This window comes from Anas platyrhynchos, chromosome 4 (assembly GCF_047663525.1).
Source record: "Anas platyrhynchos isolate ZD024472 breed Pekin duck chromosome 4, IASCAAS_PekinDuck_T2T, whole genome shotgun sequence".
NCBI lineage: Eukaryota > Metazoa > Chordata > Aves > Anseriformes > Anatidae > Anas > Anas platyrhynchos.
In genome coordinates this window covers 51543440-51571298 of record NC_092590.1, presented here as the reverse complement: position 1 = coordinate 51571298, position 27859 = coordinate 51543440, and the positions used below count along the sequence as shown (strand labels likewise).

At 42.7% G+C, this 27859-nt stretch overlaps 1 protein-coding gene across 1 annotated transcript; it reads right to left on the bottom strand.

The window, feature by feature from the left end:
- On the bottom strand, positions 1–27859 carry KDR (kinase insert domain receptor). Its single transcript, XM_027457079.3, has 30 exons — positions 27693–27859; positions 26807–26897; positions 26159–26355; positions 24942–25066; positions 24437–24605; positions 23419–23558; positions 23058–23226; positions 21448–21559; positions 21171–21334; positions 20187–20343; positions 18873–18993; positions 18216–18324; positions 17146–17490; positions 16060–16206; positions 15760–15891; positions 14395–14501; positions 13870–14005; positions 13505–13609; positions 12162–12275; positions 10872–10960; positions 9411–9567; positions 7847–7947; positions 6384–6506; positions 6153–6264; positions 5657–5756; positions 5437–5542; positions 4165–4316; positions 2391–2487; positions 2200–2288; positions 1–1412 (listed from the first exon to the last, which is right to left on the bottom strand). The coding sequence occupies exons 1-30, from the start codon at positions 27742–27744 to the stop codon at positions 1193–1195; spliced, it is 4038 nt and encodes a 1345-aa protein (XP_027312880.1). The 5' UTR covers positions 27745–27859; the 3' UTR covers positions 1–1192.

Genomic DNA, 27859 nt, shown 5'->3' with positions numbered 1-27859 from the left:
TACATTATATAATATATATTTATATTTTAATATATTACATTTATTTCTACATAGAGAGGCTATAAATACTGTATATGCCTTATACTCATGGTTCCCAGCATTTGACTTTATAGTAAGTACAAACAAGCCAAAAAAAAATAACAAAACCAAAAAACAACATTATAAAAATACAAAAAAAGAGTTCGGTAGAAATAGCTTTACATTTTAAAACCTTGTAGCCTGCATTGTGTCCATCAATGGAGCTCTGTGACTACAAGAGCACAGGTCAGAAGTTGTCCAACCTTTAGTTACAACCTCATGCCTCAGAAAAGGTTGGAGCTGCCATGAAACCAGTCACGGATTCCCAAGACTGCAGAAACCCCAGTCTCTGCCGGTGCAGACTTAGAGTTTGCAAGTGAAAGACCCTGACTACATCTGGGGAAGGGGGTGAGATGAGAAAGTAGGGTGTGCTTAGGGTACCCCATTGGGACCACAGGACTGCCTGGGCCACCCCTGGAGGGGAGGCATGTCCCAGGCACCCACATTCCATCACTCGGCTCCCTGCCGCTAACCAGGCAAGTCTGCCCTATGGGGACACAGCTCATGAGGTCTGGTACAGCAACTTTTTTTCTCTGCCAAGGACAGAGACCATCGCCCGCACCTATATTTAGCCCTGCCTATGTTTAGCCTCAGGCTGTCGGTGAGTGCCAGAGCCTTGAGCTGGAGGTTCCTTTTTTTGTTTGTGGAGGTGCAGGCAAGGGATAACTGAGAAACAAGAAGCCAGTGCCGTGCTGTTTCCTTCCTGGAGTCCAGCCGGGAAAAAAAAAAATAGAGCAGGGCTGTGCCTTTATTTCGTACAACTAGAAACAGTTAAGCTGAATGTCCTGCCGCTGCCTGTGTTGGTCAGATACTTGGCATGTCACAAGGGTCCCAAAGGCCACAAAGCTGCCTGTGTCATCGGGTCGGCACTGCACCCACACACCCCAGCCAGAGCTGAATGTCCTCGGCCACCAGCATCTCTGGAGGAAAGCACCCCACAGCCTGGCACTGCGCCTCTTCACTGCAAGATGCCCCCGTGTCCTCTTCACAAAAAAAAAAAAAAAATGTCTTTTCCTAGTCTTGCGGACGTGGTCTCTGTACACATCAAACCCGAATACCGCCAGCCCAGGCAAGGAAGGCACATCACAGGGGACCTGGAGCCGCTGGCTTTGCCCTAGAGCGGTGGGGATGGCAGCGGCGTGGCACCGTCATACGGCAGCCCCTGCGCGCAAGAAAGGGTGGGAGAAGCCTCCCGGGTGCACAAGAGTTCGGTCTCCTCGCTGGAGTAGACGGTGGTGTCCATGTCGTCCGAGTGGTACCCAGACTGGTACCCGCTCGTCTGGTTGGAGGCTTCCGACATGACGGACTCGTTGCTCTTGCTGGGCACCAGCGTGCTGCAAAGAAAGCAAATGGAAGGAAATCAGAGAGAGCCACTGAGACTTGTCTTCTGGTGGCAGCTGCTTTCCATCACAGCACCAACAAAAGCAAAATGGTGTATTTGATAAAACTGGCTTTAAGCCCTTTTAAACGTGTTTGATTATAAGGACAGGCTTTTTTTATACACCCTAACTTCACTAATGCATGAAAGAGATACTTGATTTTATAGCAGTGCAGGGAGATAGATTGTGACTTCAAATGAAAGGGAGAGAAAATTTTGAGACGCTTTGTATAATTAATCCAAGGTACAATTGTAACTGCTCTATACCTTTGTTTGCACAAAATAATTCCTCTGAGAAGCTCTCAGAGAGCATACGTGAGGTTTCAGCTAGATGAATGCCACTGTGTTTCCTGTGAACCGCACAATTAAAGCTCTATACAATGCTCTGAAAATACACCCAGGTACATCCTGAAAACTAAAGAGTCAGCTTTAGAAAAAAAGAGAGCTCTTTGTCATTCCAGTTGTGTGCACTGGCTTGGTTCTTTCAATGGGTATTTGATGCTTTTGCAGATGATAAATACAAGTCCCTTCTGCGGTGCTGCCTGATGCTTGCAGCAGCTGTGTTACCTTCCCTCTCTTGGTACCAAATGGGGATGACCAGACATACAATGCACAGCTTTTCTTTCTGTGTGTTTTAAATATTTAGTAAGAAAAGATTTTATGTTTTAAGAAAATTTACAAAGCTATCAGTGTTCTGAATTACTGCAAGAAAAAGTCAGTCCTCTTTGCAGCCTGAGCCTCACCTAAACGGTATTTTCACTTCTTTGTCTCTCTCTTCCAATGTCTTCAGCTCTTCAGATGCAAGAACCATCCCACTATCTGTTTGGTTTTCCTGTAAAGGTGTTAAAATGCATTAAATGTAAAGGAATAAAAAAAAAAGAAAAAAATACACATCAATAAAAGGGAAAGAAATACAAACAGCAGACAAACTCACCTCCTGAACAACTTTTACAGTGGTTACCAATGGGACATCTTCAAACGTTTTCACACTCACAGGTCGGCTTTTTCTTTTGCTACCTTGCCGGTACTGACTAAAAAGAAAACAAAAACAAAAACTTAGCGTCCAGTATCCACAACTTGGCTGCAAACAGCACTATGATATCAGAATCCTTTTATCTCCCTACAGAGAAATTTATCCTTGTGTCAAAACATATTATGCAAACCTCAAAATATCCATTTATTGAAACGGATGAGCCGCCTAGAAAGTGGCAAGTTTCTGACCTTCTGCTCCTGACAACCTTGATCTCTGAGCAAATTCTAAGAAACAGCTTTGAAAAAACAGCTCCTTTCCTCAATTATGCTGGAGGCCTTCACTTCCTGCAAGCTTTGCTCAGAAGTATAATAAACAGAGGAGCCTGGAGCAAAGGCATGTGTCTCTTTCTTTGGGCTGAACTTCAGAGACCCCTGGCTGGACCTAGGACAACAACAGCAGACTCTGCAGACTGCCGCCCTTAAGCCATGGGGATCACAACAGGCAGCGCTACATCCCTCATGAAGGCTCTTCTCCAAAAGAAGCCCTCTGGTCAGGATGACATCCATGAAAAAAACAACTACAAAAAAAAAAACAAAACACAACACACTGGGCTTTCATGAAGGAACTAATACAGCAAGCACAACAGCTACCCCCCAGCTTTCTGTCTTGGTGCATATGGAGTGAAAAGGATGTTGTCTCAGTTAAACAGGGCTAATTTATGTTCCTGACAGCTAATGAAAAAAAAGTCACTCTGGGCATTGTGGAATTGGAAGAGAAGCCTGCATACACCTGTGCAAAGCTGGAGGCAATAGAAGGCATCATTCATCCCCTTTCCCAGCTTTTGAGTCTGGTTGTGCCAAGTTCTGCCAGCCTCCTGCTGATTTTAATTTGCCTCAGAAATCTAAATAATTTTTAATATTCTCTGTGTTTTCCCTGTGCTTGCTTTTCCTCCTCCAGCTTTGATTTAAAGGCTGTAGTCATCAGCCTCTCCTCATAGCTAACACGTTTGTGGAGAGCAGGACACAGACTTTTGTGCATTAAAAATTTATATTTTGGAGTGCCCCACTACTAAAACACAAGGCTGAAAGTTCATCTCTAGGACTGAAGTGTTAAACTGAAGTGTGAAAAGCACTGTGCCTACCTAGTCTTTCCCAGAACCACATAGGGAATTCACATCTGCTACAATACCCCACAGCATCTACCACTACAGGTCCATCACGGATACCCCAGCAGCACAACAGAAGTAAGCAGTGGACAAAACCCAGTGACAATTTACCTTGCATTCCCCTTGGCTATCAATTCATGACCTATGTACCAACATTTCATGTTGGGAGGGGAAATGCCAGCGAGGCTACTTATCGACAGATCTATTACCATTAGTTTTTTTAAGGGTGCTGCAATGTAAGAGTGTGAACACACTTGAATCGGATCAATACAACTTCGTATTTGCTCTGTTTCTTAAAAACTAACAATACTCTTGCAGGACTTTTTTTTTTTTTTTCTTTTAAAGAGAATACTAAATACCAAAAGGATAATGAAAAAAATCTAAAGGTTATCATTAGTATTTGGGAAGGTAAGAAACCTGTTTTTGCCTACAGAAACTTTATTCTTATCCCTATAGAGGAGGTTAAATATGGAGCAGAGCAGCTGAAGTCTCTTCCTTTCATTTTCCCTGCCCCCAGCATGAACAAAAACTGCCCAGAGGCCCCAATAGGATGTCCACCATATAAAATACCTAATTCCTGCTGTGTTGTCATAATGGAATTTAGGATCACAGACTTCCTCTTCCTCCCTACAGGAAGCAGGTGAAGTTGGGAGAGAGAGACCCGAATCCTCTTCCATATTCAGCGATACTGACAAAGGAAGGACAACGTAGTCTTTACCATCCTGTAGAATGCAGTGAAAAAAATACAAAAATTAAATAGACTATAGAGATATACAGTTACACACACATATATGGAGAATGAGTCAGTTCAGCAGAGATACCTGGTCTGCTTTCTTAAATTACAAGCATTATATCAGCTTTGCAGGAGCAGCTACATTAAAAAAAAAAGGAAACTTAAAGAACCCCTGGCAAGTATTTTAAGATTAAAAAAATGGGAATTTTATATGACATATATTTATATGACGTAATAAAATGTGTATGCAGAGTCTTTTCTTGATGTCTTTGAAATAAAAAAATGTCATTTTCAGTAATTTTTGAATCCCAATAATGCAAAGTACATGAATCTCAAGAAAAAAAATAGACCTAAACGGAAGATGAGATTGAATTGGATTACAGGATATAAATCATAAAGACTAAGTTACATGTATGAGGTAAATGAAAAAAAGAATGAAACGGAGATAGCAAAAAGTAACTTTTATATAAATACTTCAGAATCTCACTTGATGTGAATAACAAGTATGATATTTTAAAAACTTTTCTCCACTTATTTAAATTTCTGCTCTTAGGCATGAAAAATTGGATTATGCATCCTTCAGTACTGTGTATCTATTTGTAGTGCCATAAGAAATCCTTTAGTAGATTCCAACTCTTCTCTATTTTTTTTCATCTTTCTCTTTTGGGTTATGATATGACACACACATAATTAGCTATTAGTTACCAGACAGTAAATATTTTTTGTCTTTTGTAGTCACAGTACACTATAGTTCATGACAGAAGTCTAAATCATTAGTAATCCAACTATACCAGGTTATGGTTCGATATACATTAAAAAAAAAAAAAGACTCTGTACATAAGAAACATAAGTCTGTGGACTCTCTCTCCTTGGAGATCTTCAGATGCTGCCTGGACATAGTCCTGTGCACCAACTCTGGGTGGCTCTCCTGGAGCAGGGATCATTCTTCTTTGCCAGTCATCCCAACTGCTTGTTGGGAGCAGTGGAAGAAGGAAAGGCTCTCCCATGGCTCCAGCGGTCAGTACCCATCCATGGTATTTTCTGGTTGTTGGTGATATGGATGAGGCTCAATTGGTAGTTTTAGTAATCAGAGAATACATTTCATGTACCTGACGGACGTTGGCTTGCAGTAAATTCCCCAGGTGCTCCACCAGCTCTGAAAAAGTTGGTCTCTGCTTAGGATCTCCATGCCAGCAATCCAGCATTGTCTGGTACCTGGAAGGACAAGCCCATTAAAATACCATCCTAAAGAAAACAGAACCTATTGCTTGCTTAAACACCTGTTATTGCTGTGGGGTAACTGTGGCAGCTGAAAGAATGTTTTCTTACATTTCTGGTGTTGTGTAGTCTGGCGCTCTCATTCTTGTTCCTTCTTTCAGTCTTCTGCAAAATTCCTCATCAATTTTCACTCCGGGGTATGGTGACGCGCCTAAAATGAGAGCAATGGTAATTTGAATGCATTAGGCTCTTTAAGATCTGGAATTCATTTTCAGACATATAATCCACTATGGTCTGAGTTAATAAGGTAGTTCAGCATATTTGGATGTGCAAACAATTTATATTTATGATGGCAACAGCATCTGATTGACTAAATGAGGCACATAATCACATACTGAAATTGTATGAAGATGCATTCAAGTCCATGTTCCCACATTTGCATTTTTAAGGAAATTTGAGGGTTTCATTTTGATGGAGAAAATAAACAGGAAATCTTTGAGAAGTAAAAAAAAAGTGCTGAAGAGAATCCAAGAACACTCTGACTGTTTTCTTCAACAGACTCTGTTGTTTAAATTTTAATAAGGTCAATAAAATTAAAATGACTCACCTAATGAAAATATTTCCCACAGCAGAACTCCGAAGGACCACACATCACTCTGAATGGTATATACTCTATCAAAAATAGTTTCTGGTGCCATCCATTTTAGGGGTAGTCTGGCCTGAAAGCATTTCCATTAAAAAATAAATAAATATCATGGCTCAGTAAAACACTGAGTTTCCACAAAGCCATTTAAGGTGAAAAACATTATCTCTCTCAAATAGAGAGTCTGAAACTTACATCTCCTTTCCTGACATAATCCGGGTCTTTGTAGATATCTCGAGCCAAGCCAAAATCACAGATCTTGACCACGTTATTGTCTGACAAGAGGATATTACGAGCGGCCAGGTCCCTGTGGATGCACTGCAAAGAGAAGTAAACAACTTTATACGCTGCCTGTTGTCACAGCTCCGACCGCAAGGCTGATCTCTTTCACATATGTGCTCTCCTACCCTCAAAGGCCAGATAATTCTTAAAACCTTTCAAGAAAACGAAACCTCAGCATCCACTGTTACTGATTTTAAGTGCTTTTTTGATGGTCACAACTGATTTGGCTCAGGAATACTTGTGTTCCCAAATACAAACATGCGTCTGTTTATCCACTATGCAGAAAGGGTCTTTGAAGTTAGCTAATTATTTATCCTAAGAAGCTGACACAAAACAGGTTCAGATCTGATTACCTTTAGATTTATTAAGGTTCACTAAAATCTGTATACTCCACTCTTGCTCTGAAAAACATACCAGACTAAAACGCCAATTCGATTCCAATACAAACTAATCCCAACTAGAGAGAAAATTCCATGACTTTATTTATGCAGAATGACAGCTTAGCCAACAACCAAAAACTTCAAAACTCAATCTTCAATAGCTCGAATTAAAAAATCTAGGCTCTGAAAGTAGCTGCGGATTTGCTTCTAGTATGGATTAGAAATACAGATCAAGGAAAGACCTATTTTTACATATACACACCGACCAGGATGCATAAAAGTGGACAAATGCACATTTTTAGAAAAAGTTCTGACACCTGTCATGCAGACCTAGCCTGCACTCTAGAGCAGTGCTATATTCTCCACTTCTATTTCCTTTTCCCATTTCCAAGTAATCTTTTTTATACCACTGCAGGGAATTCCTCATTCTCACTGGCATTTTTTTTTTTTTACAAAAATTTACATCCTTTTAAACATTTACTATACATATTTAGGATCAAACCATGGAGATGCACTTATAGAAGTTTAAAATGCAGGTGAGGTGCTATCAATAACCAGGGCATTAATTGTTTGTTAAGAGATTCTTTGAAGGGACAATATCCACAAAGTTTGGTAGATGAGCATTGTCTCTCCTCCCACAAATTACAGACAACTTCCTCAGAGCAAGCTCTCCTCTCTAGTGTAGCTCCATTTACCAGGGATTTGTCCTTAATTCGTCATCTTCGTACATCAGCTCCCCTCCTCCAACTACTTAATCATTCTTCTATGAAGCGGTGACCCATAAACCTTATACAGATCACTAACATTTGTGTCAATAAACGCACGGGCTGTTTCGCTCTGTAATATTTACGATTCAGATATGTCTCAGGGCAAAAAGCAAATGTTGCGGATGACTGCTAGTCCAAAGATGAACACGCTGTTTCCTTCCACAGACCTACAGCACTATTTCCTACAGTCAAATAAATAACATGCCACTCTTCCTGAGAAGTTCCTTACTTTGCGTGAAGCCAAGAACTCCATTCCTCTCGCCACCTGGAAGCTATAACAGATGAGGTCCTCCATGGTCAAAGGGTTCTTGCAAAGGTCTTCAGGACCAGCTGCAAAGAATCAGGCAACAGTCAGGCATGCCCTTTGTCACTGATTTTACCCATAACTGCTTCTTAGGTAAATGTCCATCTTAACCTCATGTCACAGTGAGCTGGAAGAGCAAAACAAGCACCAACCCCCCCCCTTTTTTTTTTTTTGGCTGTATAATTGCACTAGCAATCCATTTTGCACCAGACTAGACCTGTGCAAAATACACTTTGAGATGATGGGTTTTACTCCAGGCTTCCTCACTGACGTGCAGAGTTCCCACCAGTGGAAAGATTTGTGAAACAATCCCAAAAGAAAAACAGCCAAAACTACAGCTCATGAGTTCCTAGGACAGGGAAGGCCTGCTGTGGTTTCAGCAGATGACTTTGGAAGCAGATTAGAAGGTCACACCTAGTCCTTAGGGGGGAAAAATATGCCACAGGGAGAAAATCTTGAGTTTGGCAAAAAGCCCTGCTAATTTTGGGTAGAAGAAGCCTAAGTTCACCTTCTAGTGACCTTGAGGAATAATGTACTCAAGTATCCAACAGGTACCTCAGCATTTAGTTCCTACTGAATTATATGTCTCAAGTTCTGTGCGCAGCTCTTGATTTTAAGAAATCTGCCACAAACTACAATTCTTCTGGCTCAAACCCTCACCTTGAAGCCTGCTTTAGGCCTACACACTTCAAAAACAGCCCAGGCTCAGAGGGTCAGCGGTTACACTGAAGAGGTCTGGAAAGAACCAAAATGGTGTAGGAATACCTCATAAAGAGCATGTCTGATGTTACGTATTAGGATCATTAATATGCTGATAATTTTCTTTGCATTGCATGATTTTCAATATTAGTTGAGACAAAGGCAGATGAGCTATGGCCTCCCCCTTGACCAGTCTAATCCCACCACTTGCTGAAATAAGTGCTCTCTGAAACACTTTGGCAGCAGTGAGCACTTTGTGCTGTCGCTGCCAAAGGAGTACATGGCAAATACATCAGTGAAACCACTGCAAAGCATATGTATATCCAGGGGAGGCTTTGAATAAGAGGATAATTCAGGTTTCCTGTTCCTGACGGACCACCTGCACAGAAGGAAGGCAATCCAGCTTCTCTGTGAATAAGCAGTGAAGCAGCTGGTGTTTCACGATATTTAACCTCTGGATAAACACTGAGGAAATTAATTTAGCATTCTGGCACACCCTCTCTATGCTACCTTTGGAAGTTGTGCTCCTTGATTTTTCCTGAAGACCTTGGGATGGTTCTCCAAAAGGCAGTGCACTAAAAATGAACCCTTCCAGCCCGGATGTTATCTGGGATTGGGTGAGGAGTTTGGGATGCTGAACTACAGTGATCCATAGCTCAGCAACTTCTGTCATCCAGGAAGTACTCTGCACACAGTTTGAGGAAGATTTGGAAATCACTCTGTTCCCCATATCACCCATCAGCCTCCACCAATGACAGCTGCTCCAAAACCAGGAGAAAACATATCCTACCATCCTCCTCTTCCACGTCGCTGAGGGACCGCTCTTCCACAAACCCAGAACTTGCTGAGCTCTGGCTGCTTGTGATGCTGTCTAAGCGTTGCTTTAGGTCCGTGGAGATGTCCCCAACATAGTTCTCCTTCCCCTGACGAAACCTGGCACTTTTAGTCTAGCAAAGGGAGGGGAGGTGGGAGAAATCAGAAACAGAAAGTGTGTCAGAAGCTTCCCTGGGTGAGGCAATGATGTTCCCCATGCTCTGCATCATGGGCACCACCTCACAGCACCACGAGAGCCTGCTCCCTCAGCCTCCCAGCCACCCTCCACTTCCATCTCTATGTGCTTCAAAAGAAATTGACACTGACGAGTGTCAGGCTTCTGCCTTTCTCAGCCTCACACCGAAGTCCTGGTCCCTACCACCTGCAAAGCACACATGGATGCTGCCGAATCCCCTCTCATGCAGCCGGGCCTCTCCATACTGCTATTGCTTTACTGCTGCAAAGGCCCTTCCACTAAACCTCTACACTTTGGCCAAAACCCTAGCAACCTTCAAAATCTGATTTATTTCCTCCTTCCCCAGAGCCACCAAATGCCCCTGGAGAGGATTCCAGCCCTTCAGACTTCTATCACATTTCCATTTTGTCCTGCTTCAGTTTAGTTACTTAGCTCCTGTGGCAGCACTGTTTTTTTCCATTGCTGATTCCCATCTCCAACGCTTGTATAAGCAAGGGTCAGCACACTCGTGAAACCTTGCCTCTTTCCTCAAGGCCCCTCAGATAGCTGTTTATCCTTTTTACCTCACAAAAGGATGCAGCGAGTTGCCTTTGCCAATACGGAATAGTAAACAATGACTCCAAGGATGAAGAAAAATAACCCCCTGGAGAACTGACAAACAGCTTAAAGAAGCTCTGATCTACATACAGCAGCTGCAAGGAGGCTGAAGGACAGGTCTACCAGCTCTGCAGAGCACAGCTTAGAGGCCTTTCTCTTGGCTGTGGATGAGCCAGACTACAAAATATGGGTAGCCGGTTCAGCAACGAGCCAAGGGCAAAGTGGAAAGGATAATCATGTGATAAAAGATATCTATGGATATCTGTTGGACATAAACACAAAGCAGGGAGTGCAGTTATTTAAGGTGGTCTGGAGCTTAACTAAGAAAGGAAAAAATTCAGGCAGATAATCAGAAAAAACTTCCTGACAGATACGGCCAAGTGTAGAATAATCTGCCAAGGGAAATAGTGGAAGCCCAGTTCCTTTGCACATTTTAAGCTAACAATAACAAAATAGCTACATTTCAGGGGCCAGGGGAAAGACTAGATGACCTCTGATGTCTTTCTCATCTCTCATTCCCATGAGAAGCACTGGACAGCCAGCGTCCCCAAGAACCGCTACTACACTCTACACAAGAAACAGAAAAAGTGTGGGTGGAAAAATACAACATATCAACCATTGTACTGTTAATCTTAACTCCTGTACCTTGTATGGGATAAATTCACTCCTCTTGCTCCGTAGGTAGGCTGACAGATTTCCAAATTTGCAATATTCCACGATCACCATGAGTGGGCCTGCATAACACACAAAACACTTAGAAAGATCATTTATACCCCACCTTATTTTGTAGCATGATTTGTGGTTAGAAAAACATGCATTCCAAAAAGCACTCTACTACTTCTTCAAAGATTTAAAATATACCAGTAATAAAAAAAAAAAAAAAAATTGATTCCTCTTCTGTTGGGAAAAATAGGAAAAGAAAGCACATGCTTTTCAAAATCATAGACCTAAGGTCATATGTGAAAACGTATACTTGTGTGTTTTTAATTAAAGTGCCAATAATTGCCTATGCTAAGTCATACTGTAAGGATGCAACGTGCATATCTGAATAAATTTCAGTGCAATCAAGCACTCATCTGCAATACAGTACACACATGCATCCATGCATTTTTGTCTACACAGTTTAAGTCCTAACGACTTAAATCAGGAATCTCGGCTTCAAACATCGATGCCTTAACGTACAATCAAAATGTGGTATTTCATGCTCAAATTGCTTCATATAAGCATATATTAAAATGATAAATCTCCATCCTAGGTTCCAGATATGGGCCACGTCTATTTTATTATGGAATAAACAAAGAAAGAAATATTTACGGATTATGTTTCATTCAACTACTGCACTTCTGTCATGGAACTTTACTAATTAAATTCTGATCCCACAGTAAGCCAACAAGTCAGTTTCCCTGAAAAATTATTACTGAGTTACTTTACACTGAATTTCTTCCAAATTAGCGTTCAGTGCTGGATTTGTTAAATGAAACATCTGTCCTGGATTATAAAGTCAGAAAGGTTCATCCACCCAGAGATGGACTCCAAATTGCAATCTCCCCTCCTACACACACAGAGAGGCACCCACACCCCATGCAAAGTCAAAGAGGGAAGTTGCACTGTAGCTGGTGACAAGAATAAGACCAACTTGTGACATCCCCTACTAGACTCAGACCCAAAGACTACTTTGGGGTGTCTACGAGAGAAGTGAATTTGAGGTGCTAATAAGCAAAGTGACAAAATAAGAGTGTTCAAGGGTTCACAATGGTGAATAAAGGGTGGAGCTGGATGTAGTACACAGGGCTTCTGAGCTCTTACCCTATCTCTGGACCTGCTCGCTGTTATCAGTTACCAACACTCAGTTTCAAAACTCAAATTTCTAGGCATCAGAAATGGCAGAAATAGGGTTTTCATTAGTACCTTCCCACCTGCTGAAAATTTACTTACCTCCTGGCTTTGTGCAGGCTCCAAGTAAATTTACAACATTGAGATGATGGCCAATATGAATGAGGATCTTCAGCTCTGACATCAGTGCTCTGTGCTCACTGTGGGTCGCACCCTCTGCAGAGGTAAAAGGACACAGGTCAGGAGCATCACAGATACGAAAAAGTTTTCCCCTCCTCTACCTTCTCTTCCATTATTTTTCTAGCCCATCTAGTGAGAAGTCTTTATAATTGGTAGCCTGCAGCAGCTATGCTGCAAGACACCAATGAAAGCCAGCCACATGTACTACAAGGATGGTTCTGCTCTGTTTTTAAAAAAAGTTTGCCCAGGGCAGCACATCAGAACAGGGACACAAGCCATCTTTTTTCATACAGACCTTTTGATCAGCTTTTACACTGCCATTTGACCCTCCAAGCCAACCCATGCAGACAAGAATAAGTATTGTCCTGTAGCTGCTGCTGGGGTCCACACTAGGGTCCAATGGGTTCACAGACTTGGGGAGGTAGGGTCAGGGTCAAATGTGACTGACCCTGTCCTCACCAAAAGGAGGAGATGCGACTGGTGTCTCCATCTCCCAGGGACAGAAGGGTAGGAGGAAAGAGCTGAAGCAATGGGGAGTGAGGGGTGGAAGACAGAGCTCTCCACAGGCTGCCTGAGCACCGGCAAGGTGGACAGACAAGGTTTTTTAAATTTTTATTGTCATTACTGCACACCCATCCCATTGCTATGAGTCTGCAATGAGTCCTGGCAGTATACAACAACCAGTGTTATGAACAGTGCCTGTGCTGTGTGACTGCTCACACCGTACTGCCAGAAACCCCCTGGCTTTCCCACCCGCCTCCAGCACAGCATCAGTGGGATACAGCCCCTGGCCACAGGGAGCCCTACTCTGTTGTCCCACCCAAGTCTGATTTGTAGGTCTCTGGGAACCACAGCTTTGAACTCTCCTTGGCAAATGTGAGGCAGTATAATGTGATTTAAAGAGAGGAGAAAGCTGCTCATAACTACTACTTATTTTGGAGCTTGTCTAAGACTCATTGTTTGAGCCCTGCAGAAAGCCACTTTACCAAGTTGCATCCAGCAAATATGGACACGTAAAGATTCCTTGCAAGTGCAAGTGTATCTTCTGAAGTCTACAAAGCAACAGCTACAAAACTACAGTGACATTACTGCAATTATTGATAAGGTTAAGGTATACTTTACACCGACTATTAAGCTAAATTCTTATGTGTTGGTGGTATAAACGTTTTGATTATTTTTTGCTCATCTTTCTATCTATTGGTTGTGGGACTGGCAATATCCATATATTGAGCATTCAAGGTGAAGTTTTAACCATCTTCCTTTACCTTTAAGCATCTTGACCGCCACAGTTCTGCAGGTAGCAGTTTTGTCAATCCCAAAGGCATCAGCTTCTATGACCTGGCCAAAAGCTCCACGCCCAAGAGGTTTACCTTGAATTGAGAAGATGAACAGATTCAGATTTATTTGCCAGACACAGTGGCCAAAAGATGCAGAATAAACAGCACTGTAAACTGAATTTATATAGCAGAAATTAACAGAGAGATCGTAACAGGGAAAGGCTGCATTACATCCTCCAAGTCCCCAAAGCCGGTCTAAGAGGTCCTGCATCAGAGCAGCACCATGGTGCAAACACCTCCTGGTGCAGAGCAGGCTTCATAATCACTAAATGGCTCGTGCAGGGAAGACGCACCTAGCTTCAGCCGGTCTCTGGGAAACTCCCACTTGCTGGCATCATACGGGAGACGTTCACAGTGCTCGTCTATGGGGACTTCATCAGGATCCATGATGATTGACAAGTAGCCGGTCTTCATGTCCCCTCCATTGGCCTGGAAAATGGCATTAGTTGTAGTTGCACAGTTTTCTTGCTGGAGATGTGCAAAGTGCCACTTTCTCATTCTACTGTTTCCCAGAAGTCCCTGGCTACCATTCACCTATGCGATGTCATTGTGTGATTATCATTAATTATTTGCACTTTTTTTTTTTTAAATAAACAAAAACAGCCGAAACATTTTTTTTTTCTCTTGTGGAGGCCTGTTCAATTAAAAACAAATTTCTGTGCCCACAGTTCCAGGCAAGAATGTTATGGCATGCAGAGAAAAAATGTGTCTGTTGATTTAAGAACAATGGAAAGAAACAACACAAAAGGACTCAAGTCAGCTTTCATTTGTCATGCAAGACCAGTGCTGATAGGACAGTACGAGAATTTTTTCATTACCCGCTTAACGGTCCGGAGGATGATTACAAGAAGCAACCAGAAGAACATGGCAATCACTGCAGTACCAACAAGGATAATGAGCTCCAGATTTGTTTTCTCTTCAGCGCCTGGGAAGAAATAAATGAATATCTGAGTGATAGTTGGAAGCTATTGGTTTTGTTCATTCATTATATCACAGAATAGAGGTCCTTGTTCTGAAGGTTTGTTTTAGAAGTGCAACATGGGGCAAACAAACGAAAGCAAAACAAAACAAAAAGCTTGTTTTTTATGTTGGAATATGCTTACTTCTGTGTGGTTTTACATGCCACACAATTTCTTAGCACCAGTTTTGTTCCATGGACAGTATCTGGACCTTTGGCAGCCAATAAAAAGTAAAACCTCTCACTTTAAAAATAAATCGTTTCAGAATACCAAAAAAGAAAGATTCTTTCTCCAGAACTAGAAAAAAAATACATCATGTAGGAAATAAAGTGCTGAGAATGAGCCAGAGAACAGCCTTTTTCTTGTCTGTTTACATGCTTCAGCCGAGGCATGAAAAAACACGGTTTTACAACAACACGTGAAAATAAGGACTTATAATAACACTAATAATGTGCAGGAGCAGCTCTCTTCCTCAGCTCCCATTCCCCGCATCATACTCCTGTATTTTCACTCCTTGCACCATACAGATTTTCCTGCACACCCCATTGCATGACCCCAATGAGCTGCACTGTATACTTCTTGAAGAGAAACAGGATGTCATACACAGATTTCCAACTTTACAGACCGGTAGATCATTCCTAATCAAATTTACCACCTCAGCTGAAAGCTAGATTAATGTCATCTGCAGATAAGTTCCACTCCACATAAACACTGTTGCCCAACATCTTAATATCTTAACAGGAGCTATGAGAATATCAGGATACTGCTTTAATTACCCTAACGTAATAGAACAATCATCCTGACTTATAGGACAGAGATCTGTAAACGATTCAGTGACTAGTTTTTGTAAACACGCTTGAATAAAGAAAAAGGAACTTTTAGTTCAGGGTTTCTAATTGGAAAGTCCTAATTCTTGGTGGCAAGTTCATCACTGTTCCAGTTACTCAGACTCATATTATCTTCTTGTTAGGGATTTTCATTGGCTATTGAGAACTGCGTTTCGGTGTGCCACAGTCAGACTGGAACAAATGAGGATGGGTCTCACAAACAGTTTGAGAGCTTGGAGGATGAAGCCTGGAGTTCCCTTACCCCAAACTACTACATATTCCTATTAATGAAATGTAATGTCACTCACAACAGAGTGCACAAAGTCTTCACTGTGTTCTTCTTATTTTGGTGATCATGACAACTGCGTGCACAACATGGAAATAAGCTGACACTAACCTTCCACTGCAAAAAATGCCACTGCTTTTGTGCATCCAAGAACATTGCAGGCAAGACAGGTGTATAGCCCTCCATCTTCTTTCCTCACTCTACGTATAGTTAGTGTTTTGTTTCCATCTTTCAAAACGATACCTAGGGGAAAAAAAATCATTTTTCTTAGTTCTGTTATTTTTATGCCAGTTCATATGCAAAAATCAAAATGAAACTAATGAAACTTTTTGAGATGGAAATCAAAAGTGAGCCCTATGAAAGGAATTCCTTAAGTGGTAGAAAATTCATAATACAATATCAATCCCTCACCTGAATCTTCAACAAGCGTTTCATTATTTTTAAACCACATGATGTTTGGAGGAGGAATGCCATTTGCTGTGCAAGACACTTCTATGGTTTCACCAATGTTTGTTGTTTGATTTTCCAGATTTCCTGCAAGTGTGGGTGCCATGGGCTCTGTTGGTATGAAAACAAGGTGAAATAATTGATGAGTCAAGAAAGTATCTATTTTTGCAGTAACAGCGCTTCAAGAGGCACTGCTCATTTGGCCTAGTAATGAAGTCTCAAATTCTTTTATAATACCAATAATTGCAGTGTTCATGTTAAGATCATGGTTAATCTTCCACATGACATAAGAAAAATCACAATATGAAATGAAAATTTTAACAGCACTGATGTAATCTGTTTTAAACTATTTAACTTGTAACTGCTCAGGCTGCTGAGGGAAGAGGGAATAGGTGAGAAATTGCTTCCCTCCCACTTCTATTTACAGGCTCATTATGAGAAGTCTGACAGCGGCTGTCCATCAGACATTCATTCAGGACAACCCATGAAGATGCGCAGGTATTTTAATGAATCAGCACCACAGCTGCCTAACAAGCCCAGACATCTAGGCTCTCAAACAAAGTTGTCATTATTTGTGTGAAAAGCTAATTGATTACCAGCTTGTATTGCTTGCACTTGAATTACTTCCAACCCACGATTCAACGGCACAATGCAGTAGCACTAATGCTGCAAACATACACATGCATTTACAACTTCAGGGAAAAAAAGTGTTATGAAACGTAAAATTGAGAAGTTATTAAGTTAAATACATGCTATTATTTATGCAAAACCCAAACTCATCTCTAAGCACAGCACAGCAGCATGATCAATGCTTCCTCACTGGTGCCAATGGGATAGTAAGTCCCTGATGGATGGCCATACCCAGACCTGCATTCAGCAAACATTATCATGCTCAACTAACATCCCCTTTGCTTATAAGTGGTCTAAACCTATTTAACTAAGCACACCATCAGACAGCACATACAAGGAAGGAAGATGCTAAAATCTGACACTACTGTAGCTGTTTGCTTACATAGCTGCACAACTCAGGTCACGGTAAGAGATCCATACCTTGAACAGTGAGGTGCTTCACCAGGCAGTGCTGTGTTTTGGCCTTTTTGTCCTGAGCAATGCACACATAGTCCCCTCCATCCTGGAGGGAGATGTTACGGAGGATGAGCTCTAAGGTGACATTTTCCCCATTGGTGTTTGAAACGGTCGCATTCAGCTTCTGAAGGGCATCGAGGTTCTTGCAGACAGGCATGGGCAGCCCACCAAAGGGCGTCTGTGAAACGTGAGCACTGAGTTTGTACCACGATAGCTTCTCAAAGGTGAATTTATCTGCTGTGCACTGTAAAGACATGTTATCCTTCTCTGTCAGTTGACCCCGAGGCTGGAGATTAATTTCAAGACCCCCTGCAAGTTTAAAAACAAAATAAATTCCTATTAGGTTGTACATTTTGTTGCCAACATTAACATTAAGAAGCCATTTCACAAACATAGCCTTTTCCTCATCTTATCTAGCTTTAAATGAGGAAACAAAACACTGGTAAACCAATTAATCACTTATGCAAAGAGTACAATCTCATTCAAAGTAGTACTTTTATATGGATCAAAGTTAGGCCTGTGTAATGAATATAGTTCTTCCTACAGAAATTTCTGGCAACCAGTGATGATTCTTAATATTACTACATGGTTTCTTTTTTTGCTGTGGATTAAAATATTAATTCAAGTGAATACAGGGACTGACTTTCAAGACAGAAGCTCTCTGCCATCAGTTATGAAAATACTAGTCTTAGCTTTCACACTGCATCTACAATCATTTTGTGAAACTACCATAATTTCTCTCTAGCTCTTTTAAATAACTGCAAAAGCCCGACAGCAATCACTCTCATGATACTAGTGCCCATTTTGCACCAATTTCATGGGACTGCCACTCCACTGATGCCAGCAGAACCGGTCCCTTGGCTGAAGTTAGCTGGTGACCTTAAAGACTGCATTAGGAAAACCTTCAGTAAGCCTAAAGGATTAAAGGATTTTGTAGAGGACAGGAATCAGACAATAGCATCGAAACACCTCTAAACAGTGAAGCAGACAAAATAACGTTAATTTAGCATGACTTCTCAAAAAGGTGTACTTACTGGTCACATGAAAGGAGATAACTCTCTCGCTTGACCCAGCTCTGTTTGTAGCCACGCATCTATACAAAGCAGATACATTCGCTGCTTGAATCACAAGAGTGCTCACAGTCTGCAAAAGAAAATCAAGTAGTTTCATACCACATCAGTGCTGAAGCACATATGCGAGCCTGACCACCACAGCAGGTCAGCAAAGTACTCTGCAAGTATCTGCACAACCAAAAATCCCTCCACAGCACAAATCCAAAGCACAATCCTTTCATGACATTTTTTCTCTTAGGTGTGTAACAATAACACAAAATAAAACAACAAAAAGCAGGCTCTGGTGTATGTGTCAATAAATATTATACCTACAACTTTTTCTGCTCTCCAGTTTCCCCAGCTTCTCCTTACTAACCTCAACTAACTTCAAGCCCCTAAGACAAGCACTGAGATGTAAGCAAGCTAAGTTCCTCACTGAAACGTTGCTTTGGGTAGATGTCTAAGGGGCTAAGTGTCCACCTCTGCCTATCAGCTTCTGCAGGAGTTTACAAGATTGAGTGAGAGCAGATCCCCAGGTTTCTTAGGCAAATATTCTCGACTCTCTTGATATACTACTGACATGTAGACTGCTGAACAGGACTAAACATTCCCAACCAATAGAAAAGAAAATCTGCTCACCTTTGTTTTCCCAGCAATAGTAACAACTTGGTGTTTGATCTCAACCTGGTTCCCTCCCTTTCTCTCCGAGATCACTTTCCACTTTCTGCATGCATATGGATTGGCTCCCGAGCGAACTTTTCTGAGAGATAAGAAGAGGCATATCAGCCCATATCATCACCTTTTGGAGAATATTAGCCCCTCAAGAGAGCTGTTTAGTGTTCTCTTTCTAATATGCAGATATTGATCTACAATATCTGCATATTAGAAAGATCTATGGATCATTGGCCACAGCCTACGTCTGGGAGGGAAAAGTATTGTTTTTGAAACATTTTTATTAAATTGCACCCTATAACCTTCTGAGACCTTTATGCTCTGTAAAATAAGAAACCCTCAAGCTGAAAGGTGAATTTCCTAATTAATCTGCCTGTGTCAGCTCAATCAGGATGCTTGGAGGGAAGCAGCTATTCTGGGAACAAACCTCCATTCAAAAATGGATGATTCAAGTTAATTTAGTTCAAAGGAAGACAGAGAGACATAGAAATCACTGAACTCCCTACAAGAATTTCTTGAGGACAGTAGCCATTGTGTAGGAAGCAACCAGGCACCAAAGGAAGAAACTAGTGGAAATCATTTCGAAAACAACAACAGGAAAGAAGAATGCTTTTTTTTTTTTTCTTGCCTGTTTTTTTTAAAAAGGAAATCTGGGCTTATGGCAGGCCCAGATAAGGGAAGCTGCATGAATCTCAGTCAGGCACTCTCTCTATCATTCCCCAACATCAATCAGAGCGCTTCCTCTGAGAGACACTTTCACACAGATAAAGAGCACCGTCACACTCAGCACTTGAGCATAAGGAAAAAAAAAAAAAAAAAGAACAACAAAACAAAAAGATCTGCAATTAGCATAAACAGAAAATTTCCTGTGTTTGGGATTGAGTTTTAGGCCTGCAGCCCAATGGGGGATCTGGCAGGGGGGCACACAGATAGCTGTGCTCAAAACCCAGCACGAGCCAAGGTGCCCTTCAAGCAGGCTTGAAGGCAACAAGCAAGGGCTGCCAGCTCCTCGCCGTGGGTGGCCCTTGTCTCTCTGACTACTTCATCAGAGCCTGGTTGCCTATCAAGTGCAACAATCTTCTTCATTGGTCACGGGGCTAATTTTGTTCATGCTCTACTGCGTGATGTCACTTGGAGCCTAGAGTCGCCACCAGCAAAAGCTTTGCCTTTACTCAAAAGGGAGCAAAATCAAATCCTGGGGCGGAACCCTTTAGCGCCCATCACTCTCCACCCAGCCATACATCATCACGGTGACCTCCCAGCCCTGCCATTGCCACTCACTGGGGGCTAAAAGTGCACTCCTCCTCCAGCTGCCAGTACCACAGGACAGCAGTGGGTGGGGGGACGGCATAGATGGTGCAGGTGAGCATCTGTGTTGAGCCATACTTGTAGGAGTCAACGGGGGCCATCAGTGCATTCTCGCCGATCTGGGGGGGCACTGGAAGAGAGAACAGGCTGTAACACCCCATGAGGCTCCCCAACAGCATAGTGTACATGTGCCCTGTGTCGCTTCAACCCTGGAGAAGCTGGGGACATTTGCATACAATGCAGAGTACCTCGGAGGACAAGTACATATTGGGAAGAGGTGAGCCTGCCCAATGCCTTCAGGATCAGGACCTCAAGATGTAATGCTTAATATCTTCAGCAAAATCTCCCTTCATTACCCCCAAGTTTAAAAAGTAGCTCTTGAGATCCCGTCACCATCCCCAGCCATTTAATGTATGTTACGCCTCAGCGTTTACCCTCACTGCCCTTTCCAAGACCTACTGTTTTCAAAGCACGGCAGATAGGCTGCTTCCTGGGAAGCTGGGAGGAAGAGGAGGAGGAGGAGGGCTGTGTGGGGCAGGACAGAAGATGCGGGACAGCCGGCACAGGGCAGGAAGGATGGGCGAGGCAGACCAGGGCCAGGATGGAGCAGGGTGGGGGAGGACTCCAGAAGCACGGCCGGCACTGGAGAGCAAGGAGGGCAGGAAAGGAACAGGACACAGAAGCAAAGAAATAACATACAGAAAACAAAAAAAAAAAACACACACCAAGCACCATCACAACAACAACAGGGGCCTGCAGCCTCTCCAGCAGCACATCCTGGAGCAAGGAGCCAAGAGAGGCGGGCCAACTCTACATCCCCAGGGCTGGGGTTTAAGTGCTCTCCTCCAAGCTCCCAGCCCATTCATATCTTCCTAGCTCTGACGTGAAATCAAATCCTAAGAATGGCAACACACGGCATCTACATGTGGAGGAGAGTTACCCTTGCACGTCACTTACCATTCACAAGAAGGGTGAACATATGTCTCTTCTGCATTTTGTTAGTAGGGTTTGTAAGGACAACAGTATAATTCCCAGCATCCTTCTCAGTTGCTTCTGTGATTACTAATGTGTAGCCAAGCTTAACTGTATGATTTGCATTGATGGCTTTTCCATTTTTGTACCTACAGAAAAAACAAAACAAAAAAAAAAAAAAAACAATGCTCTGAATACTTTAGTGATATACCTCGACTAAGAATAGCTCAGTTTTTCAAACACATTGTGTCCTGATTCTTACCATTTTGCCTCTGGTGGAGGATATCCTTTAAACTTCACAGGAATTTTGACTGTATCACCCAACCTCGTCTCAACCACATTCTCCATTTTCTCCAGATGAATAAAAGGACTTTCTGTAAAAAATAAATGCAATGGTCTTTCTATGGGGACAAAAGCATAAATGATCTCCATTTGGCTTAGCATCTAACTGCAGATGACCAACAGAGGCTAGTGACAGGATAGCACTGGTAAAGCACAGTCAGCCCCAACCTAGGCTCTGAAGGGCCGGATCCACCATGAAAACCCAGTCCTTTCTCTTGCACAGAAAAACCAAGCAGTTCCCTGCCAGGGAGCTTGGGAAAGCAGAGACCAGACTCAGCTCTCAAGGCAGCACACCAACAGTCAGACCTGGTGCTCTACTGAGCCACGATGACTTTGTGGCCAAAGAAGGAATTCCGAGGACTGCTCAGCTGCAGAGCATCCCCTTTTCGTCCTTTCCAATACTTCTATTTATATATATCATAAAACTGGCTTGACTGACTCATTCCATGAAAAAAAAAAAAAGTATTCAAAACTACAATATCATAGTTATGTATTTGACATGAGGCTGAACATACATACTCGAACCTCACCAGTGACAGCGCACTTAGAAATGATTTACCCTACTTGCTTTAAATTTTCATGCAGATTAAGACAGCAACTAGCCTTTTGGCTAAATTTAGGATGGTATTGACATGATATCTCGTACTCTCATTATAGGAAATGATCTAGTTTTGGCTCCTGAAGAGAAATAGGAAGAACCCAGGAAAAAAAGAAAAAAGAAAAAAGAGTGTATCTTGAATCACTGTTCTACATAATAATTTTGAATGTTAAAATATGCACACAAATATGTATGGTATCTATCTATATAGAGAGATATACATATAAAATTTTCTGGCCTCTGAAATTAGACACAGGAAAACACCATCCTTCAAAATATAAAACCCTTTGTCTGACTCCGTGTTAAAAAACAGGTCATTCTCATGCTGACTATTTTTTTCTAGAAGTAAGCCAGTGGAGCCACTGGGGCTGTGCCCAAGACAGGCTTGAGAAAAGGCTGTAGGATGTGGCCTCGTACTTATCTCTGCAGTTAGTCAAAGTTGTTTCCTTTGCATCATTTCCGTATGACCAGAACTTGATTTAACTCAACTACTCATAATGTAAAAGCCAAAATTTTTATTTGCCTAGCTTCATTCATGCTGACCCAGACCCTTGCTCCACAGGGCCACCAGGACCTCACTTATGTTCACCTGGTGGGAGAACAACCCTTATGCAATGTCATCTATGCTAATTCAGCCCTCCTAGAGATCATCAAAGAAGAGGACAGGAGGTTTACTTCAGTTAATTTTGCTGCCCATTTTCCCATAGGATTTTACATCTTTCAGTAACTTTTCTTCAAAAAGTTACCATTAGATAAGATTGAGGTATAAAAATAATCCTACTCAAGAACAGACTAGTGGGTGCAAGAGAAGTACTGTAGCCGCAGTTTGGTTCATTTCTGTCGTTTGATTCATCACCGAAATGCCTCCTGCATCCCAGTTATCCATCCAAAAGCTGCGACAAACAGCAGAACTGAAGTGGAAGGTGCCATACCATGGATAATGAAGTAGCTGCTGTTCTTCATGTTCATACGGCCACTAGATGCTGCACAGGTGTATCGACCTTTGTCACTTAAGTTCACGCTGTCGATGGTCAGAGTGCTTACAAACTTCTTTACTTCTCCTGCTGTGGTTTTTAAATCTCTTATGGTTGCACGCTTTTCCTATAATAGAAAAGACAGGTGATTGGGAGTTTTATTGTTATTCTTCCTGCCATCTTTTGAACACCTGCATATAGCAGCAATTTTCTGAGTGTATTATCAGCTGCCTTGTCAGCATTACGAAGTGGGGAGTGACACTGTAACTAAACCAAATTGTGCTGTGATGTTGGCTTCTTTCAGTTACTATGGTTTTACCTTGATAGAAGGGTAGTCCCATTTAAAGTCAATCCCCACATTCAGCTCCGTCCTTACGGTACAGTTGAGAACCAGTTTTTCTCCTACTGCGAGCTCCACCTGGTAGTGTGGGTTCATCGTCAGGTCATAAATCCGGTATCCTGGAGGAAGAAAAAGGCACAAACAAAATATTGAGGGGTACAGCACCCAGCACTGACTTTCCCAAATGAATTCACTGAAACTCCCACTAAAACCACAGCTATGAAGAGGCCCCATGACACCCTAGCACAGCATGATGACTGGCGTGTGAAAGAGCCTGGAAGGAAGGGCAAGCCTCTCCCAAACATTTCCCACATGTGACGTGAGAGCCACATCAGACAGTGTCATGACAGGACGTACACGGGAGAAATTCAAACAGCAGCTGCCACCTCCTAATAGCACAGGGACAAACTGTGGTGATCTTGGAGGTCTCTTCCAACCTAGACGAAACTTCACTCCCCATCATGGCACCACAGCTCAGGAGCTGGCATTTCTGGGTTTTGATAAACCATTGACGAAATATAACAGTAAAGCACAAATTCCCTTCAGGGTGAGGACACATGTCTGAGGGCAGACAAGACAACCTAATTCCTAGTGTGACCCTCAGATCCACTGTTCCCTTGGTACACTCTCACAGCAATTCCTTTCCATCTGCTGCTGATGGATGCCTGCCTCTAGCTCCCTTCAATAATTACTTGGATCCTGAACAAGCAAATAAAGCAGGGAAGGGAGTGATTTTAGAAAAAAAGGCTTGCATTGTTGGGGAAAAAAATCCCTGTCAACTTATGTTAAACTAAAAATAGAAGCACTTGTCCCAGTGATGAACTAGAAAGAACACAATACATTGCATTTAACAGAAAAGTAATACATACCACAACATACATCTTGCATTAGCTACATTGTCAGTATTGAATAACCTACAGTCCAACCAAATGTAATTGGTTCAGCATGCTGTAGAAAGCAAAAGAAAGTTGTCTATAGAGAAAAAACATTGGCTTACCTACAACCGCAACTATGTATATCACAGACTGGTAGCTTTCATTGTCTATTTTGGCTTCACAGAAGACCATGCCTGCATAGTTGATTAGATGACTGGGTATAGTGAAGCCTTTTTTATTATCCCATGAAATCGATTTACCATCAGGAACAAATATCTTTTCTGGATATTTCTGTTTGAAATAGTGATAAAATACACAGTCAGATCACAGTCACATTTCAGAATCAAACAACCCTGAATTTTCAAGCGCAACATTTCCCGTAATGGCAGGATCCCTGTTTTAACGTCTTAGCTCAGGCAATCCTCCTTTTGTAGGCAATCACTCCACTCTAAGAGCACAGGATCATGGATGAGTAAGGTTATAGCACTCACCTCCTAACCACAGGCTGCAAAGCTCCCAAGGAGGAAAAGCAGTTTTCAAGAAACATGTTTATACTTCAAGCAACGTATTTATGTCACAGTGATCTCAACTAACTCTTAAAATAATAATAATGGGCTTTTTCCTTACCGCGTGTAGAGAGACATTGAGATTTGAGACAGTTCCAAGACATGGTATGACCACGGTTTTATTCTTAGTGATGTATACAATGCCAAGCTGATCACTAACTGAAGTCACAAATGGAGATCGGTAATCTAGAAGAATATTCAATTGGTAAATAAATATTATTTGTCTTGTGGTCATGAAGGAAACTTCCTCCAATTTTTTTTCCTTTCCCTATTTATTTCAACTCAGATCAGTTTTATTCTTTTTTATTTGGTAAAACACTGAAATGATGAGACTAAAAAGGGAGGATGTATTTTGACAGCCCCACAGATTTACAATACCATTATTTTCAAAACATTTATCAGCAGCAATACACACTTTGGAGAATAGCTTCCTGCCACTGCAGTCTTTGTGCCGACACAAATCCGATTTACCCTACTGTGACTTTTCTTGCGTAAGTATTACAGGAAATACCAGTTAAAAGCAGTGACATGCTACACTGGCTCCCCCAATGGCAGCATCCTTTTCAAAGTCAGTCAAAAAAATGTAAGTTCGCAAGCTTAGAAAACAAGCAAACCCATGCATATAATTGCATCCTATTTTTAAAAATGGTAGGTTACAAGAAAAATGAGACAGGGTGGACCAGACAACAGGAATCAGGTAGATGCCTCAGTGTCTGAATGTGCCTTCTTAAAGAGAAGGTTTCACAGTGTCTTGTACACACAACAGCATTCCCATCAGCCTGAGTGTAAAAACTTAGCTTTTGAAACTTGGATAGATCTTACTGCTACAGTCTGTGCATGCATTATATGTGTTTGCTTGTTTGTTTTCTTTAACAGTATCAGGTACTGCAAGCTGTAGAAGGGATCTGTTTTGCTAAAAATACATTTTACATAATCCCTCTCATATGAAACTCCTGCTGAGGTCAGTGATAAGTCAGCTTCAAGAGGACAGAGCGCAGTAGAGATGCATTTGTTAAGCTCTGGACGGAGGAGAATGCAGACCAAGCACTGCATATCGGGAGGTCTATTTAAAATTACAGGTAAACAGAAATTCCTGTTGATAACTAGCATGCTGGCATGTAATTACTCAACACAAAAATAAGGAAAGCAACAGTTTAATAGGACTGGAAATTTGAGGACTAGGAAATGATAATGTCAAAAGTGTTTTGAGATATTCAATACCCTTTTTTTCTTGTGAGGCTAGGGGAAGAGCCACATGAGAACTGCGTAAGCACTTACCTTGAACATAGACGTAAATGGTTGTGGCTGCCTGGTTGTCCCTGTAAAGGCACCTGTAGTCCCCCGTGTCATTGCCAATGACTCTGAGGAGAGTAAGAGTCTTGCAGTAGGGGCCGTCGCTGCAGTCCGTCACGGAGATGCGCTTCTCAGCACTGCTCTGGTTGTTTGGCCAGGACCAGTACAGAGCTCTCTGGCCGCTGGAAAATCAAACATTAGGGGAGCGTGAGCACATCACGAGCATCAGTAATGATGTGAACCAAGCTGTGAACCCCAGCCCTGCTATCTCCTAAGGTCTCTGGAGAAGACCTGCCTTCATCCCATCCCATGGAGCATCAGACCATGCAGGATAAATTCACATCAGCAGACCTACTGTAAATATCTATGAGGAAGCTACCTGAGAACAAAGTTATGATGAATCTAAGTCACACAGCACCCAGCTCCCTCCCATGTCATACTAAGCCTACTCTGAAGCATTTTACATGCCATACTCCAAGAATCTGCCAGGGAAAAAGCTATGTGAGGGGTGACAAGGAAGGAGGGTGGAACAGGAGCAATGATGGGGGAGAGACAGAATCACCTCCAATTCTGTACAGAAACCCACTACATAAGTCACCCTACCAAAATTAGACTGGACAGATTGGCCCTTACCTGCAAGTAATGTTTAGAGTATCATTTGCTGTTATGGTGAGGACATCTTTTTGGATGCTGAGACTTGGCTGATCCAGAGAAATAAACAAACCTATGAAAACAGGCATAAACAAACCTCGGATCAATGCAATGACAAAAGCAAATGCTACTCAACAAGTAAAGCATCATATACGAGTTTTTAGGCAGTATGCTTTAAGCAGACACTTTCCCATCACCTACTTAACAGGGAAGGGTAAATAATGACTTTTCACACATCCCAGAAAGTTCAAAAACTCTGTCATAACAGGAAGCCCAGGCAGATGGTCAGGAGCTAGCTGCAGAGCACGACAATTCAGCCGGCCAGGGTGGAGTTCCTGTTTTCTTGCGTTGCCAACTTCAAGGTCTAACGAGAGGATGTGGGACATTGAAATAAAGTGAACCTTCATCTGATGATCTCACTCCCTGGGGAAAGGGATTACCAGCTTTTCTTATAATAAATCGTGCACGCTTCCACTCTTTGAGGCCACCAATCAATGAATTCCGCGAAGAAACCCTTTTTTTAATGCATTTTACTAGGAACTGAAGCTCCCACGCACCCAGGGGCATTTTCCTTCACCCCGTTCCCGCTGCCCCCCGTTGCCTCCGAAGCAAAACCCCCTGGCCCGGAGGCGCTGCCCCCGCCGGGCTGCCCCCACTCCGCCACCCCCAGCCCGAGCATCACCTGCGGGCAGCACGGGGAGGAACCCCCAGTCCTCGGCCGGCCACGATGGGTGGCGAGGAGGCAATGCCGAGCCGGCAGCCTCCCCCCTCGCCCCGCACATCCCCGCGCCCCACTCGCCGGCATCCCCGGCAGGTTGCGCGGCTGAGGACGGCTCCTCCCCGGGACCCCCCGTCTCCGATGGCTTACCGGGAGCCGTGCACAGCAGCACCGCCAGCACCAGCGCCGTCCCCAGCTCCATCCCGGCCGAGCCGAGCCGTGCCGAGCCGAGCAGAGCCGTGCCGAGCCGAGCTGCACCGAGCTGCACCGCACCGGGATGCGGGACCCCGCCGCGCCGCGCCGCCCCTCTTGCCCCC

Excerpts from the sequence above, each read along its gene's own strand:
- KDR (XM_027457079.3), bottom strand. The coding sequence starts at position 27,744 with ATGGAGCTGGGGACGGCGCTGGTGCTGGCGGTGCTGCTGTGCACGGCT. Across the intron at positions 13,610-13,869 it reads CAGAGACCGGCTGAAGCTAG|GTAAACCTCTTGGGCGTGGA; the intron begins GTGCGTCTTCCC and ends TCTCAATTCAAG. Across the intron at positions 1,413-2,199 it reads GAAGTGAAAATACCGTTTAG|CACGCTGGTGCCCAGCAAGA; the intron begins GTGAGGCTCAGG and ends CTTTCTTTGCAG.